We start from the raw sequence: 19,133 nt of genomic DNA on the forward strand, positions 1-19,133 counted from the left end.
ATTTTCTTCTATAAAAAAGATGCAAGTAATCATATAACTTTTACCGTAATTCTTTGTGTATGTTCTTCGTTCCAAATTTTTTTTTATCAGAATCTTTTGGATTTATTTCAATCACGCTAAGATAAATATTTTAATTTTTTTTATTATTTTTAGTACTTTCTTTCATATTTTAATTTTTATGTTTTTATTGTATTTTTTTATTTTTATGATAAATATTTTAATATTATTTTTTTAGTGTTCTAATGTTATATTTTTATTGCATTTTTTTATTCATATGACAACTATTATTAATATAAATTCTTATTTTTATTAATTTTTATGATATTTTTATTATTTTTTGTTTATATAAATTCTTTTTTTTATCCTTTATTATACTATATTTATGTGGTGTATAAATTTTTTTATTTTTTTATTTGATTTTATTCATATAAATTTTATTTATTTATTATAATTTTTTTGTTCATATGATATATGTTGTTGGTTGTAATTATTATATATTATATTTGTATGAAATTTGTTCATTTTTTTATTGTTTGAGTGATTTAAAGTTTTAAACATAAAAATGACTTGAAAGAAATGAAAAAAAAAAGCATGCAAAGTGAAAAATTTAGGGCAAAGTGGAGAATTCATAGCGATGCGTACGCGTGTACGCGTCAAAGGGAAGTCTGCCAGGCGAAGGCGACATATACGTGTACGCGTGACAAGCATTACGGGAGCCACATCAGACTTTTCCGTTGAGTCTGATGGAGACATTTGGACGGAAGGACTGATCCGTCCAACTTTTAAGGACGTCAAAAACTTAAAAATATTTTTCAATGATTAGAAACAAAAATGTCCGTAGAAAAAAAGGTCAGGAGCTATTTGTCTTTTACTCATAAAAATAAAAACATCAATGACGTTTTATTATTTATATATTTTTTAAAGTAAAATTTGGTCAAAATGTGTCTCTCGTCCGTAAAAAATGTCGGTAACGTCGACGTTTTGATCAAAACATCACCGCGGTTTTGTGACTAATGGCGTCGACGTTTTTTTTGTGTCAAGCATTAAACACGCATGTGGGCTCATTCTGGAGAGAAACAGCAATGAAAATCCAAGATTAAAAAAAGAAAAATATAGGTAAACAATGAAAATATTAAATAATATAAACAATAGATATATCGGATGTTCATTTTACTAGTGTATGGATGGTTAGTTTAATATTAAAATTTAGAGGGTTAATTTGGAAATATGGTGTGTTTTTATTTGATTGGTGGTTGTTCATATTGTTCAACAAAGTCATTGTCCCCTAGCATTCTCCTAAAAAATATATGCCGTCTTTGTTGCTCAGTTAAAGAGGCTTATTAGATATCCACCTAGCGAACATGGCAAAACCTTCGTCTGGCTTAGTCTCCTGAGATGTATGTCCTGCACCCTGCAATTAAATAAGATGAGGAAAAAAAATCAGCAACCTCTCTAATTGAAAAGACTTGAATCTTTCGTTAAAACATGAGAAATTATAAATAGTGATATTAAGAGTTTAAAGTGTATTCTTAGTTTCTTACCCTTATAGTTGCAAATGTCATTTGATTCGAGTAAGTCCTCGTGTATCTGCATGAAAGACACATTTGTTCATAAAGTTTTTTAGATGCATGCTTTTCATGGTGTGGTTAGTACTCCTTCCCCGTTGTTTGGGTTTAATTTCAAGAGCTTGCCTTAGTATGAATCCCATCTACGGCTGAGTCAATAGCAACCTCCAACTTTAGTGATTCAATTGCAAACAGAAAGACAACTGCAGTTGCTGGACTAGCACTTCAATTAGCTGTGACAGTTCAGCCACTCGATCGTCCATGAGCTTGAAAGAGAGGGGTGCCTCGGCCTCTGGTTTGCCTCCGAGTCTCAAACGGTGTGTGTCTGATCCCACACCTTCACCTGCCAAGACCTTTTCGACTTACAGTTAAAAGCAACCTCTAGAAGTTGCACCTGATAGCCATCCGTTTCGTTCGGGCTTCTCTTTACAGTCTTTACAGGAAGTACACTATCCAGCATTTTCCTTCAGGCCTCAACAACCGATCTTCCGACAGCAGGAAAAAACAATTGATCTTGCGACATCGCTTTTAGCGGCAAATAGAACGAAGCAGACAATATAACGCAATCTATCAATTGTTGAGCTAAACCAGCCTTTTACCCTAAAGAAGATTTCCAACTAACACTATATAAAAAAATTATCAACTATGGTAGATATATACTAAAATCAATTCCTAGTAAAATATATGTTGGACAAAAATATTATTTATACACTAAAATTAGCTATTATATATTTTTATATAAATATATGTATAGTTTAATTTATTTTTAATGTATATTTTATATTTCAATGTATATTTTATATTAATGACTAATTTTAGTAGCTGATTTTAATATATTTGTATGTATTTATATACAAATAAATAGTAGCTAATTTTAGTGTACAAATAGTATTTTTGAAAAACTATATTAAAAAATAAGATGTACAATAGAATTATTCCCTTTTTTTAGTTAATAACAAGATTCAAAAAAATTTAATTTAGGTTAATCTAATAGTTCGTTTAAGCAAGTGTCCAGATTCAATTTCTGCCTTGTGCATGCAACAACACATTATCCAATGGTAACTCTTAAATGAAGTCCAGATATGCATCGAATTAGTCCTAAGATTATAAAAGTTTCATATCTTACCCCGCAACTTGGTCATTTAAATACCACGGCCTCCAATCATCCACGATCGAGTAATTTAGAGACCTTATCCATCGTTGAGTCGACGAGAAAGGAATCACAGCGTCGTGATCTCCACTGTAAACATCACAAAATCAGTTAGTTCCTAATGGCTACAAGAGAGGTGAAAGAAAGAAATTTTTTTTTCTTTCTTTTTGGGAAACTACACAAGTTTTCAGACAAATAGGAACTAATTTAGAATGTGATAATCTTCACCTGTAAATCAAGGAACGGTAGCCTTTTGCACTGAGATTTGCATGAAACGGAACGCTGCTACGGATGTCATGTACATAATTGTCGCTATAACATACTTTCCATTTCTCTATAGTTCCCTGCAGAACATTAATATGTATGATATAATCCATTAAATGTTAACACTTCATTGCTCTCTGTTTGAATCAAATTTAAAGCACACACTGTAATTGAACCTGAAACAACAGTATTGTAAAATACTAAATAATCCTTTTAAGTCAAGTTGCAACACTTTAAAGGTTAATAAAAGTGGCGATACAAACATTGAAACAACAATAATTAATAAAAAGCAGTAAATAATATCAGGGGGGAAAAATTCTTAGAGTGAGTATCATTGTATCTTTCAAACCTCTCGAATATGCAATGCGCTGCGGACAGCTGGATTGTTCATCCATTCCGTACAAAGGAAGTAATCATAAATCTACAATAGAAATATCAGATCATATTTTGAAAATACTTTGGCCAAGATGTGTATGAAACTATAAAAGAGATGTAAAAAGGGAAAAAAGGTACCGGACAGCGAATATCGGGCACCGGATAAGCCTTTATCTTCTCAGATAGAGATCTTCTGGGGCTCCATCTTGTTCCTTTGACAGGATCATGAAGATGAACACAATATATCTCCAAAATATTGTACAATTCAACGTCTTCAAGGAGCTGGAAAAGATAAGAAATAAGAAAGATTAGAAAGAAGTATATAAATAAATATCATATAGTAAAATTTATTAGGACAGTCATCATCACTTGCCTCATGATAGTATTCCATGTCATTTACACACAATTTATTTGTGGAATCCACATTTATAATGTTCCCTTTACAATTTTTCTTCAAGGACTGTATCCATAGATAACAAATATGTTAGAATCACTGGCATTTCATTCTAATAATCACTTTCAGTGAATGCTTGAAGAAAAATATTATTACCCAATAGAGTTCATCAGAGATAAGTCCCATTCCATGAACATAAGGGATCCGATCATTATCTTCTTCTCTTGATGTTAGAGGGTTTCCTAGTATATATCCCTGTAAAATTTAAGAACAATTTAGGCTTCATGGTACAGAGTTCAGAGTCATTTTTAAAAACATAGGCAGAGGAACTGATTACAAACCTGGAGATTTATCCAGGGTTCGAGACCTCTTTCATTTCCTGTTGGGTAAGGAAATTTAGTAATCATAGTTAGTTATGTTCAATTATTGATGCAGACAATAATAGTAAGTTTAAGAATAAATAGCTATTTTAGTACTCGAAAGTTTCTGATTTTGATAAAATGGATCTTAACTTTTATTTTTGATAAAATAAATCTCCAAATATCAGTTTTATTTGACAAAATAGTTTAACTATCCAAAGTAAAGGGTTAATGATTTAGTCCATTTTGTCAACAGAAAAAAAAAAAAAAACTGATATTTGAAAATTCATTTTGTCAAAAACAAATATCAAAGTTTATTTTGTCAAAATCAAAATCTTTCATATACCAAAATGATTATTTACTCTAAATTTGACCATAATTATGTCTGAGTCAAACTTTTTATATGGTAACCATATATATAGTAACTAAGTAATATGATTAAGAAACAATGTCAGCCTTATTATTTTCATAAATTATGAAGATTTTTGCTATTGATTCTTGTTGAGTTTGAAAAAACAACATATTAACTTTTGGTCATGATAAATATTGATATTTAGTTGGATTAAAAGTCTAAAATTTGTTTGATGTGTGTTTTAAGTTACAAATTGTTATGTTTTCTGATTCAACAAAGACATTCATGAAGGTTTACAGCTAGTGCAACTTGTCCAAATAGTTTCGGGTAAAAGAAGAAGTTGCAAAGAAAATGGATTCTCTTCAATCCAAATCAAAATGAATTTTTCATCTAATGGTTGGAGGAAAAAAGATCACAACTTGGAGTCAAAGGAAGAATTAGATGGTGCTAATTCAAATAGTACAACAAGATCAAATGGCCTCCATCAAAAAAAAAAGAAAAAACAACAAACAAGGACAGCAGACCAACATTCTTTCTAAGCACGATCCTCTGCTGCTGCTGTAATGTTAGATTATTTTTCAGTAAAAATATAAATAATTATATTTGTTTTCATATTAGTCATTTGGATCTTTTCTCCAAGTTTATGGAGTTTGAAAAAACAACATATTAACTTTAAGTATTAATAATTAATAATTCGTTACCATCGGCGATCTCTTGAGTAATAGGAGGAGCAGGAATGCCGGAGTATGAATCAGCTGCCATGTAGAACTTATTTGAAAGAAATTCCGGGTTCTCAGCAAGCCACTACAAATATTACGATATAAATACCATAACTTTATTACTACATTATCAAAGTAGTTATAAAGCACTCATCAAGTTGGAAGTGACATGTTCGTAAGCATAGTGACTTTACCTTTCTAATAAATCGATGGGTTTGATGAACAAATTTCCAGTCACTTCGATGGGGAAGGATATTTTTGGCGTAAGAGAATCCCGTTCCCATTGGCAAATCCACAAAAATAATGTTAGCCACCTGAGAAGAGAAAAGAAAAGCAATGAACATAGCATAAAACAGTTAATTTTATTAACCCGAGTATTACTGGATATATATTTTTTTTGAAAATTAGTTTAAAATTATGTCATTTTCAGTATATTTTATTTAGGGTAAAATACTTATATAAACTAAAAACAATCCAATATTATCTGAATCATTTAAAACTAAAAACATTACTTGAATAATGTCTTTAACTTCATGTATATATCTATGTAAATCAAAATTACTGAATTCGATTTGCACATTTTAGTAGTAAATCGAATTAATGTGTATTGAATTACATGGATCACTATATTTAAACATAAATCGAATTCATATAATTCAAATTAGCTATTGTAATACTAAATCGAATCCAGTTGATTTGATTTACTACTACTTCACATATATAGTAAAACGAATTAGCTTTATTCAATTTACTATCTGTACAGATTATTGACTTTAAAACATAAATATTAATAAAAAAATACCCTCATTTGAATCCAAATAAAATATCAAAAAATCAAAACGAATAAGAATAGAATTCAACTTTTGTGTTTTAGTTCAAAAAATTTCAGAAAATTTACATTTTTATAAACTTATAAATTTAAAACGGAACAATAAACATTTCTAAAAAGTTTATTAAAAATCATCATTTGACTCATTAGTTTCTAAAGAATCATTGTCGGGACTTTTAATGTTAAAAAAATTAATATAAAGTATAGCCTTCTAAGATGTTATAAGAGTTAAAACTTAAATTTTTTTCAGAGTCAGTCAGAAGTAACAGATGATTATATATTATAAATGACCAACTATATTTATACAACATGTAAATTGAGAAATAATTAAAATGACCAACTATATATATTTACATATTGATATATCAATATGTAAATTGATATAATATTTTAATTATAATTTAATTAATATAATATTTTAATTATTATAATGTAATTGGTTATTTTAAAATAGGTTTAATTATTCTATTGGTCTTTATAGTTTCACCAAATTTTTAATTAGGTTCCTATACTTTTTTTCCTTTCAATGCAGGGACGGACTCAGGTAGTGAAATAGGGGGCATTTGCCCCCACTATTTTTTTTTTTTAATATATACATATATAATATACCCCCATTTTAAATTTTAAATGACCCCATTATAAATAAATTTAGCCCAATTATTTAAAGTCTCAAATCCACTTTATCTTTCTATCATTTTGACTATTAGTTAACCTAATCAAATTTAGTCTTCTCTTATTCTCAAATTTCAGCTGTCATCACTCCTTTATTCTCTTAAATTCTCTTCTTAGTTTCAACCTTCTTTTTCTATTCCTTTTCTAGTGATCATCTATTCTTCATTAAAAGGTAAATTTTAAGTTTTCTATTTTTTTAATATAACTCTTTATAACTCTATATATCTTTCAATTTTATTGTTTTTCTTTTTGATATTTTCAATTACAAATTATAATTCAAGCAATTATAGTTTAGGTATTAATCTAATTTTTTATTCTCTTTATAAATTTATATATTTTATTTTATTCTCAATTTAGTGATCCTTATTATTTATTTGTTTATCTTTCATTCTATTTTATTATATGTAATTATGTTGCATATAAATTTCTAAAGTCAATTGATCAATTTACTAATTTAGAATATATATTTTTTATTTATAGAAATAATAATGGAAATATATTTTAAAAAATATCTTTTGTTCTATTTTATTATATGTAATTTTTGGCTTTTTTTATTCGAATAAGTAATGTGCATTTTTATTTTTTTGAATATAGATTAATATATCTTTTGATAGTAATGTATATTATTTTTGCCCCCCAAACATAATTTTTTTGGGTTCATCACTGTTTCAATGGGTCCCTACACTGCTTTAATTTTGTAATAAAGTCATTCCTAATGTAAAAAATATTAGAGTTAATTGACTATTTCTTCGTAAATTGAAGGTATTTATAATTAAAAACTTAATTAAATCTTTGACAGCATGTATTTTGATAAAAATATTATGTTAATTTTAATATTTTTAACATGAAAAGGACGTAATTACAAAATTAAAACAGTGTAGGGACTCATTTGAAAGGAAAAAAAAGTATATGGGACCTAATTAAAAATTTGGTGAAACTATAAGAATCAACAGAGTAATTAAACCTTTAAAATATTATATCAATTAAATTATAATTAAAATATTATATCAATATATAAATATGCATAGTTGGTCATTTTATAATGTAGTTGGTCATTTTAATTATTTCTCAATTTACATATTGTATAAATATAGTTGGTCATTTTATAATATATAACTATCTGTTATTTCTGATTTTGAAAAAATTCAAGTTTTAAGTTCTATGTCACTTTAGAGGGCTATACTTTATATTAACTTTTTTAACATCAAAAGTCCCGGTAACGATTCTTTAGATGCTAATGAGTCAAATGATGATTTTTAATAAATTTTTAGAAATCGTTTATTATTCTATTTTAAATTTATAAGTTTATAAAAATGTAAATTTTCCAGAATTTGAACTAAAATACAAAAGTTGAATTTCTATTCTTATTCGTTTTGATTTTTTTGATATTTCATTTGGATTCAAATGGGGGTATTTTCTTATTAACATTTATGTTTTAAAGTTAATAAAAAATTAACTTAAAATAGTAAATGTCAATAATCTGTACAGATAGTACGTAAATCGAATCAACTAGATTTGATTTAGTGTCACAATAGTTAATTTGAATTATATGAATTCGATTTATGTTTAAATATAGTGCTCCATGTAATTCGATACAGGTTAATTCGATTTACTACTAAAATGCGCAAATCGAATTTAGTAAATTCAATTTACATAGATATATACATGAAGGCATTCAAGTAACGTTCTTTGGTTTGAGTGATTCAGGTAATATTGGGTTGCTTTTGATTTATATAAGTGTTTTACCCTTTTATTTATTTTAAAATTTTATTCCAAAATGATTTAAATTTATAAGTTAGGACATTAATTAAATTAATTATGAGATTATTTAAATATTTATTTTTAATATAAAATTAACAATTTAAATTATGATCTAATTACTCAATTGGTCCTTATAATTTTACCAAATTTACAATTAAATTTTTATATTTTTTAATTAAATCTTTAAATTATTTTAATTTTTTTAATTAAGTCCTTATTAATTATTTTAATTTATAAGTTAAGAAATTACTATTATAACCATTGTTTTCACTTTACATAACCTAGCACTAGCCTAATCCTAATCCCCTTCAGCGTTTTTCTCTTCTCTTCCCTTCTTCTACATGAAAGCAGAATAATGCATATTCATAATATTGATGAGGGAACATCAATAATATTATTACTAAGATATAAGGAAATAAGTAAATCAGAAACAAAATTTGCTTTTCAAGGATGAACTTTAATCTCCAAACTCCAATGTATATGTAGGCGAGTAAATCTCTATAGTAGTTATTGAGATTTGCATGATTATCCAATGTAATCCTCGAGATCTCGATTTTTCTATTGTAGTCCTCCAGATAGAATTTCGAGTACTCATAGTGGTCTCTGGATATATTTCTGATGATAAGTCATTACCGGAGTGCTTACGAGGCGTCGTTTTGCCACGCTGGTCCCTCCCACTATACCCACATTGGTCCCTCGCAGTTGGTGTTATTGTACAAAGCCCCACTCCTGAACGCTTCACTCTCCCTCTTCCTCACGTTCTTCATCGCATTCTTCAGGTTTCCAATTCTCTTCCTCTATACTCTCCAAACCTATATCACCCCAATGCCCAACCCTGCACGTCCGACGGCCTTCGTGCTACCATTTGCCGCCCTAGCGCCCCCGAAGGCCCTGCTCCCGACCTCAGAAAGCAGCCCAAGAATAAGGACAAGCTCGATTTCGACGAGAAGAATGCCCAGATCTTTAGGCTCAGGCTCGACCATGCTCACCTTCAATCTCGCCTCTACATCGATCAATACTGCGTTGCGTTCACCGTCTCCTTCGTTACCTTCTCTTCCCTCTTCCTTCACACTTACTTGGGTTCCGATATCAATTCTGGCTTCTTCGTGAGTGGTGCTTTCGTTCCGATTCTGTTGTCAAGTTTGAGCCTTTACATGTGGGTCATGATGCTTGCGAAACTCACTTTTCTAGAGATCCGCGTCCAAGAGATCAGAGAAGCAACTCAGTGTTCTTTTTGGTGTTTTTGAGATTTTTGTGGGAATTTTGGGTTTGGATCACACCACTTCGTTGCTTTTAGACCTCCATTTTGTTGGTCTTGATGGGTTCTGGAAGGTTCTCCTTGCTGCATTCATGGGATTCCTTTCATTGGTGTTGTTCATTCCTGTTGCTAGAATTGCACATTCCTTTTGGCTTGGAACTAATAAGATTCGTTGCAATTTGTCCATGATCACTTGTGAATAGTTTGGTCACACCATCCTTTATGCAAACCAACTGTTTGTTATATTTACTGCTTTGATTTGGATTAAGCCTTTAGCTGAGATTTTCGTGGATAGTTTGGGGAATCCTTTCTTTAACCATAGTATATTGTTGGCAACTGTATACTTTATGGCTTTTGGTTCAGCTGCATGAAGCTGTTCCTGGAAAAAGGTACAACAGATATATGGAGCTTGCTCAAGCAACATTTGGTGAGTTTATTTGATATAGTTTATTTATTATATCACATTGTTATGTAAAGTTGCATAATTAATAATGCAAGAATGCTTTACATATAATTGATCCTAAAAAAACTGTGTTGGGTACTCAAACCAAGTTAATTGAAGATTCATATGCATATAACAGTCCTAAAACTTTTATTGCATGATTTGAAAAGGTTTCAACCTTGCTTTTTCAGGAAAAAGATTAGGGGTGTGGCTTGCTCTCTTCCCAACTGTTTATTTATCAGCAGAAACTGCAACTGCATTGATCCTTATAGGAGGGAAAACTATGAAACTCGTCTTCCAAATAGTTTGTGGTCCAACGTGTACCTCAAATAATTTAACCACAGTGGAGTGGTACCTGGTTTTCACTTTTCTATCCATTGTCCTGCTCAGCTTCCAAACCTCAATTCAATTGCAGGGCTCTCACTCATAGGTGCTGTGACAACAATCACTTACTCCACCATGGGTTGGGTTCTATTTGTGAGCCAACAAAGGCCACCCTTCATCTGTAATATCCTAACTACCAAAGCTCACGCTTCCGGCTGCGCGTCTTTGATAGCTCGGACATTACGACGACTTTTACATTATTTAATACTAAAATATGAGCCTGTTTAAATCTTTAAACCGCAATACCGCTCCCAAAATATTTTCATCCAATAACATACATCCATAGATACCATACAACTTACAAAACTCATAAAGAGTACATCCATATATATATATATATATATATATATATATATATATATATATATATATATATATATATATACATACATATAAATGATATCACAAGCATTAGACAATACAATTCCTATCCCTCTTACAGAATATCTCAAGATAAAAGCGAGGGTACAAATAATAGTCTAAAACAATACAGAGCATCTCAACAACTAAATAAACTTCTCGTGACGTCTGTGCCCATAACCTGAAAGGGGAAAAATGTAGGGGGGGTGAGAACATCATCCTCGAAAGGGTTCTCAGTAGAGGGTTTTTGGGAATTACTGTAATAGGATACGTGAAGATAACCGCACCAGTGATTCATAACCGTCTTATGCCTCTTTTCAAAAACAACGGTTTACAATGAAAGTAAAGTCGGAAATCTTTTCGGAAAGAAGAGCCGTTCAATTCTCAAAACTCAAAAGCCTTTCAAAACGGTTTATCTATGCAGAACCAAAATAGCCTTTCATAATTTTATTCCAAACCAGAAACACAAAAACCAAAATCAACCATCCGTTCATCTCTTTCCAACCACGGCCCTAGGCCCAAACAATCCAACCAACAACCAATCACCACAATCCAACAGAGTCCCAGATGCAAACACAAACAGGAAGTTCAAGCACAAACAAACAGTTATTACAAGTAGAACAGTTAGCAATTAATCACATAGGCAAACCAAGTATAATATGCACACCCAACCAATGTCACACAAATGCATATGATGCATGCCTGTCCCTAGTGGCTGATGATATCATCTGTCGGTTATAGAGCCAACCCGACAAGTCCTGGTAGCTAACCATTGGACTGTCCCTCTGTCGTGCATCCCCAACTCGAGTTATACTCATCATAAACTTGATCATAATCATGATCCATATCCATCACCCTCACTGGTGAATATTTACGGGGGCGAGCTCATCCGGGCCTTTCACAGTGCCCGGCCACACTTACGACATAGGGTCAACAGAGTATCAAGTCTCGACCTGGAGCACGTGGTGGCTAGCCACTGCTACTATCCAGGGAAACTCGTATCTCAGATAGTGGAAGTGCAACATTCACATTTATCAATGATTCAGCATAAACATGCATTCAATCTCATCCATGGATCAACATCCATCTCAGCCATCCGGCTCACGGTTCAATCCAGAACCAGCCAATATTCATATCATACACAGCCATTCCAGCTCACGGTTCAATCCAGAACCAACCAATATGTATAATCATACACAGCCATTCCGGCTCGCAACAAAACAGCACTTCCACCATTCAACATCATTAAATTCATAAAGTCGGCATTTAAGCCATAAATCATTTTCTCAATTCATTTCACTTTGGAATCGAGTTTCAACTCTTTTCAGCCTTGGCTTTAAAGATCTCATTTCTCAAATCATCTCAGGCTCATAAGCCACTTTTACTCAAGGTAAATTCCCCTTTGAAAACAATGCCACTCTCGGCATCCTCTTTCCAAACTTCCATAACCATGGCAAGTTAAAGATTTATTGTGAAACATTCAAAATCATCCATTCAACAATGGAATTTTATAACAAAGTTTCTCGGCAGAGTCCCAAGTCTTTAGGGGAGAATAACATATCTCATTTCGCCAAATTCATTTAAAATCATTAAAACATTGGCTTTCTGATTTGAGTAAGAAAATAGGATCTAAGCCAAACCGAGTCACGTAAATCATTTACTTCTTTCAAAGCCGTTTCCTTTACTTAGGCAAAACCAACTTCAACCCCCCATGATAAATTCTAAAGCGTTTCACTATTCAAAATTGCCTTAGTCTTGCAAGAATTCAGAATTCAAAGAGTACTTAAAACCTTTCTCAAAACATTTCAAAATGAAACTTGTCAATTGACATTCAGGTTCTTTCAAAGTCATTGAAACTTCTTTAATTGAAACCCCAAGTCAAATTCAAAGGCATAAACCCTTTTCACGTTCAAACAGCTTTAAAACACAAGTTTCATCTAAATAACTTTCTCTTGAAAGAGATACAATGCCTTTCTTAAGAAGCAAGACTAAATTACAATTTCCCCTTTTACTAACTCATTTCAAAAGCATGAATCATCCTTTTCTTGATAATTCAAATAAAATAGTAGAAGTCTTTAACTCATCATTCTCCAAACAACATTTCAATAAAGACTCGGATTTTTTTGAAATTTCGGCAGCACCTCCCCTAAAACTTAGACTTTGCCACCAGGTTCGGGTCCCAACAAAACCATTCCACAATCCTTTTCCAACAGTCCAAACTTCAAAAATCAGTCCAAGGCAAGCCAAAAATCCAACAGTCATCTCAATTCCATATTTCAAGAAAACCGTTTCAAAATCAAATCATTATCAGCCGAATACACTCATTTCTAAAGCTTTAAAGAAATGGTTCAGCAACAGTCATTTATCAAAAACCAGCTCATTTAAAGCCAGCCAGGCTGAAATCAAGAGTGCATTCTATATTACACATTCTCAAAAAAAAATCCATTCAATTCAAATCATTTTCCAACGAATTCAACCCGATCTCAAAGCTTTAAAAGAATTAACTTCAAAAGCATTTCGTTTCACAAAACCACACAATAGTCCAGTCAAACAAACACCCATAATCATACAAAACAATCAAATAATACATAGGACTGATACAATCACCAAATACACATCCTCACATCAGTACCCATATGTAATAATTCCAATAATAAACTATAGTTTTCGGAAAGCGCCCCTACCTCAAAACGCAAATTCATAACCCAAATGCCTCATCAAGTCCTTTCTGTCTCAAACTGAACTGGCGGCAACCAAAACCTCAGCTCCAAGCCACTTTCGCAACAGTCTCAACAACTCTAATCGCAACATACAACAACCGAAACTCAATCTTATAGCAATTAACGCCACAAACCTCAGCGTATGATAACAGAACGGTAACTAAAGGGCTTTCAAATCGAAACGCTTACCGAACTAAAGAAAGAGCGGCTGAACCGAAACAGCAGTGGTCTCTGAACCAGTTCGGCGGTGGCCCCGGCAGCCACCTCCAGCGGCAGCGGCGACCCGACTCCGGCAACGGTGACTGAAACCAACATGCCGCAACAATAAAACTCCAGAATCTCATAAGAAACGAAAATCAAATTCGAAACCCTTACCGGCATACTTTTTCCGGCGACGGCAGCAAGGTCTCAAGCGACAGAAATGGCCAAAAGCTCCGGCGGCGGTCCCGGAAGTCATAGAACCATCCTCGGCGGTCCGAATCACAGAGATGCAGCTCCCTTCTCCGGCAGCGACACCGGCGGCGGCCTGAACCCCTTGACATCATCAGAACAGCCGGCGATGACCAGGGACGCGATGAACACCGCGACAGCCGCTGAGCGACCCAACAGTGGCGGTTCTGGAGGAACGGTGACGGCAGCTCAGCAACGGCGATGACAGCAGCGTCGCCTTCCCCTCGCGCGAGCACGCGCGCTCCCTCTTTCTCGTGCCGGGCTCCTACATCGCATCCCTCACGCCCGCAGTCCTGGGTTCGACGCGGCTTAATGATGATTAACGGCGACTCCCAGATCTCCATCGACGGCGGCGAGGTGCGGTGGCCAAACAGCGCCTCCTTCCTCTCCCCTGCGCGCTCCCTTCGCGCACGAGCTCTCCCTCTCGCCGTTGCGATTCTCCTCAGGCGACGGAACGAGGTGGTGGTTGGCAGAGCCACGATTGGGTAGGGGTGACGGCACGGTTATGGCGACGAAGCTCTTCGCGGTTCTGGCGACAAGGAGGACGGCGTCTCCCTCCCCTCTGAACCCTCCGTCTCTCAAATCCCCCCTTCAGCTTCTCTTCTTTCTCATTGCAGCGTTGCTGCTGCTTCTGATTGAGTTGCATTTGTGTGAATGGAAGGAGGAAGGGAAGCAGGCTGAGTGCGGCGGCTGGGTTGGGAAGGATTTGGGTTTCACTTTCAAAAGTTAGGGTTAGGGACATTTTTGTAAATTCAAATAAAAATAGGGGTAATATGATAATTAGGAGCAAATTTTAACCCAATAAAATTAATGTATGAAAATACTATTTGCTCATCAATTTTACAAATTATTTTTAATAAAATGTCCCAACCAAATAATTAGAAATAATATACTTAATTTCTTCATTTTCCAAAATAGCAACATTAATATTTAAAATATCACTTATCTAATCCAAATCATATAAAATCCTTATTATTTCATAACTATCAACTTTATAATTCAAATATAGAAAATGATCCAATAATTATAAAATTGGATAATAATCATAACTCATCTCAAATTCAATAAATCAAAACTTGCCTTAATTTTCCTTAACAGAGAAATTTCTGAAATTAAAACTACAGAAACACTGAATTTGAAATTAGCTAATGATAGCCCTTTTTTAGAAGATCTGGGTCTTACATCATCTCTTATGAACCTTTGTCATCGCCATCATCTTTTGCATCTTTGTTTCTTGTCTTGAATGCTCTTGGAATCGTAGCATTTTCTTTCAGAGGCCACAATTTGGCACTATTGATTCAGGTACTAATAATGTCTTGCTATAAACTTTGTCTAATTAAACTTCTAATTTTTCTCTCTTTAGTTAATGAAAATATGAGCTTTTCTTCTTTTTCAGGCTACAATGCCATCGACTTTTAAGCACCTGGCTCAGGTGCCAATTTAGAAAGGTGCCAAGATTGCTTATTTCTTCATTGCATTGTGCCTCTTTCCTTTAGCTTAGTTACTGGATTATGATTGATTTTTTAGGCAGAATTTCAAATATAACTGAATTGTTTGTACCTGTTTATCAAAATTTGGAGATTTAGGGTTAAATATAGTGGAAAGGACCAATATGAATATAAATTGGAAATGAGCCAGCTTAGCTAGCCGTTGAAGTCATCCAGCATGGCAAAACGACGCCACGTAAGCGTTCCGGTGATGACTTATCACCAAAAATATGTGCAGGGACCACTATGGAGTGCTCGGAACTTGAGAACTACATTGGATAATCACGCGAATCTCAGCAACTACTATGGAGATTTACTTGTATGTAGCCACATTGTCAAATTCATGCTTTTTACATTAACTCCCATTTTGTCAAGTTATTTGGGTTATCTTTGCCATAAGTGACTTTAGCTTCTTGAGAATTAGTAGCAGTAGCAGCGCCATCTTGATACGGAGCACCTAGATAAAGAATGTGGGAAAGGGCCTAAAATCTTCTTTGGATATTCCGATTGCTCTTGGCTCTCAATAAGAAAAGCCAAGTCAACTATCAAGCTCGGGATGTAACCGAATACCAAGTGGACGCCAGCACTGTTAACCATGGAAGATCCTATGTCAATATCAACTTCCATGAAATTCTCTCCTGAACAATATTTACAATGAAGGGCTGGCCGATTATGCATATTTTCAAAATCCATTGTCACCCCTCAAGAATTTGTCCACGAGGGAACCCTCGGCTACAGGCTCCACGAAGGCAAAATACGCTACGACGCTGTTATTGTTGTGGTTGTTGCCAGCTTTGTAGTGGCAGCACTTGTGGGTTGTGGCCACTCAATTCCTCACCGGTAGTGAAAGACTTATGACGTGTGGAACACTCGTGCATCTTGGGGCTGCCGTTCGTGGTGGTGGAGGCTGACACGTTTTCGTTGTTGACTGCAGCTGCTGTGGTGGCGGCGGTGGTGGTGTTGTTATTGTAGTCGAATGTGAACTTTTGGGAATGTTAGGGTTTTGGAGGGAGAAAGAAAGACAAAGGACAGGGGAGAGGATTATTTTGTCATTATGTAAAACAAGAGAAAGTCACGTTTAGAGTTTTATTAATTACTCAACGGGTATCTTTGATTTAAAAGAGTTTTGCTAGATAGAGAATCATTTTGTAAATAATGTGACAATAGATTTTAGAATTGATTCAATAAAGTAAAAAAACACTCCATTTTTAAATTGTTTTTTAGATCTTAACATTAGAATAATCATCTGCACTCCTAGTAAATTGAATATCCAATCATTGTTAACTGTGTATGATATATCGAATTAAAAGAAATAACCATCTAATTAAAAATAATGAACATAATCATCTGTATACCTATTGAATTGAACATCCGCTATATCCATTGTTCATATTGTTTAGTTTTTTCATTGTCTACTTATACTTTTTCAATCTGAAAACAAAATATTTTGATAATTTAAATATTTTTGTCATTATAAAAATTTAATTATAAATTTAATAAAATTATAGAGACTAATAGAATAATTAAATTTTAAATTATTGATATTTTATTAGTTAAAAATTATTATTTAATTTTAAAATTTGTAAAATTTACATCTTTATTTTTCTATAATTATTAATCTCTTGACCCATATGGAAAGAAAATCTAAAACAGAAGCAGAAAATAAAAAATGACATCTAAATTAAATCAATCAAGACTCTTGCCTAGATTAAGAAGTTTATCAAATTATAAGTACACTAAAAAATTTTATAATAAAAAAGATAATTTTAAAATTTAATTTTAAATTTTAGGGACGATTTTATATAAAAAAATTTTTTTTAATATATACCTTAAAAATTAAAATCGTACTTAACTCTAAATAGTATTTATTATTACATAATATGGATTAAGTTAGAAGCAGAACAAATAATTATATTGGATGGATATTTTTACCTTTGTCCATGACTGTGGCCTTGGAATCAGCTTAGGGAAGCTCCCATCATATTCCTCAATTTTGAATTTCATTGGACCTGCTCAAAATCTCATTAAATATATTGTAAGCGTGATAGATTAAGATTTAGTTTGGTAAAGTTTTTCGAAGAAATATTTGTACTTATTAAAAGCTCAAGTTCTTTATTTTGTGTTTGGTAAATCAAAAAAATCATGTGATTGTACTTGCAGCTCTTAAAAGACTGGGGTACTTTTAAAAGCATTTAGGATAGAGCTTTTTAAAGTTGGCTTGTACTTTTCAATTTTAAAATTTAAAAGTCTAATATAACCTCATATGTTAACTAATTTTTAAATTTAATGTTTGCATTTATGTCTATTATAATATTTTTAAATTTTAAAAGCTATTTTACAAAACACTATTAATGTTGCTTATGTTTCTTAAAAGCTATTTTTTATTTGATTTATCAAACATAAATGCTACAACTTTTAAAAAGTCATCTTTTAAAAGTTAACTTTTATAAGTTACTTTTAAAAAATAAAAGCTTTACCAAACTAAGCCTAAATGGCATCTCAAATAGTCTTTAGCTTTTTAAATTTTCTTTTTTAATAACATGCTCATGAAAAAAAAATCTAAACACATTTTAAAATAATCAAATAAAAAACTATTAAAACGTTTTATATACTCATTCAATCATATCAATTTTTTTAGATGATTATTCATGTAATTAATATAAAAAATAATTTTTATTAATATGGTATTACGTAATTTAATGTATATATAAAATTACTTAATACTAAAAATATATCAAAATTAAATCACACATACTACGTGTACACAAAAATTAATCGCTAAAATCAGCTATTAATATAAAACATACATTGAAATATAAAATATATGTGAAAAAATGAGTTAAAATACACCGTTAATTTTGATATACAAATAATATTTTTGAAATTAAATTCATGTCAAATAAGTTAAATTGTATTTCTTATTTCTAAATGAAGAGAAGGTTGTAAAATTATACTTTTGAAAAGACAAATTGCGAATTGAAGATCACCTATTTGAAAACTAAGGCCGGAAAATGAAGAACAACCGGGGCCACCAGTGAGCCATAGCAAAAGAGGGTCATTCTTAGGATCATTCTCTGACTTAATAAAATAGTAGAAAACTTGCATGTCATCATCTGAATCCCCCAACCCAATATACCTGTAACAATAATAATAATAACTTTTCCTCAGATCCAAACATTGTTCGTTAAAATTGCTGCATGGAATTGGAAAAATATACTAACTAAAAGAAAATGTTGAATAATACATGTTTCTGATTGTTTTCGGATATCTTTCTACTTCATTTGTTATTCAAAAGAATGTTTAGTAAGATTTTGAGACGACAGGTGATACGATAATAATGAACGTACCCGGTTTCAAGATGAAAGGGAAGGGGTCCATCATAACCAGGAAGGTTTTCAACTTTTGCACCAATACCTTCAATCTGAAATGGTAGAAGCTGCAAGAAAAGTGTGAGTGTGAGTGTGAATGCAAGAAGCAGCACTTGATTATTAGAAGCCATGGCTGCTACTACTTCGAGTCACTTTACTTTTTCTCTGTATTCGGTGTCTTCCATGAGTTATAAAGATGAATGCATTCACGGATCCCACCTACT

General features: G+C 32.4%; 1 protein-coding gene and 1 pseudogene across 9 annotated transcripts; one reads left to right on the forward strand and one right to left on the reverse strand.

The window, feature by feature from the left end:
- Window positions 1-1,113: 1,113 nt before the first annotated feature.
- LOC112727786 (serine carboxypeptidase-like 11) lies at window positions 1,114-19,133 on the reverse strand. 9 transcript variants are annotated; one of them, XR_011868762.1, is made up of 15 exons: window positions 18,889-19,133; window positions 18,529-18,677; window positions 17,474-17,550; window positions 5,373-5,492; window positions 5,161-5,263; window positions 4,090-4,127; window positions 3,905-4,003; window positions 3,728-3,814; window positions 3,493-3,636; window positions 3,329-3,400; window positions 2,944-3,059; window positions 2,692-2,805; window positions 1,692-2,165; window positions 1,542-1,587; window positions 1,219-1,411 (listed from the first exon to the last, which is right to left on the reverse strand). XR_011868762.1 is itself a non-coding variant. In XM_025777688.3 (14 exons), exons 1-14 carry the CDS (start codon window positions 19,038-19,040, stop codon window positions 1,328-1,330), a joined length of 1,401 nt encoding a protein of 466 aa, XP_025633473.1. In that variant the 5' UTR covers window positions 19,041-19,133; the 3' UTR covers window positions 1,114-1,327. The 9 variants fall into 9 exon arrangements, 6 of the variants coding, with proteins under 6 accessions (XP_025633473.1, XP_072065633.1, XP_072065631.1 ...); XR_003165992.3 differs by having other exon boundaries at window positions 1,114-1,411; window positions 1,542-2,090; XR_003165991.3 differs by having other exon boundaries at window positions 1,114-1,411; window positions 1,542-2,165.
- LOC140177164 (uncharacterized) lies at window positions 8,737-10,069 on the forward strand (annotated as a pseudogene).

The sequence above is a fragment of the Arachis hypogaea genome, chromosome 12 (assembly GCF_003086295.3).
Source record: "Arachis hypogaea cultivar Tifrunner chromosome 12, arahy.Tifrunner.gnm2.J5K5, whole genome shotgun sequence".
Classification (NCBI taxonomy): domain Eukaryota; kingdom Viridiplantae; phylum Streptophyta; class Magnoliopsida; order Fabales; family Fabaceae; genus Arachis; species Arachis hypogaea.

What these genes read in the sequence shown, in the direction of transcription:
- LOC112727786 (XM_025777688.3), bottom strand. Translation starts at nt 19,040, where the DNA reads ATGGCTTCTAATAATCAAGTGCTGCTTCTTGCATTCACACTCACACTC. An exon ending in TACTCAAGAGATCGCCGATG is followed by an intron (nt 4,128 to 5,160) that starts GTAACGAATTAT and finishes CTTACCCAACAG; the next exon opens with GAAATGAAAGAGGTCTCGAA. An exon ending in TTAAATGACCAAGTTGCGGG is followed by an intron (nt 1,588 to 2,691) that starts GTAAGATATGAA and finishes TCTTTCATGCAG; the next exon opens with ATACACGAGGACTTACTCGA.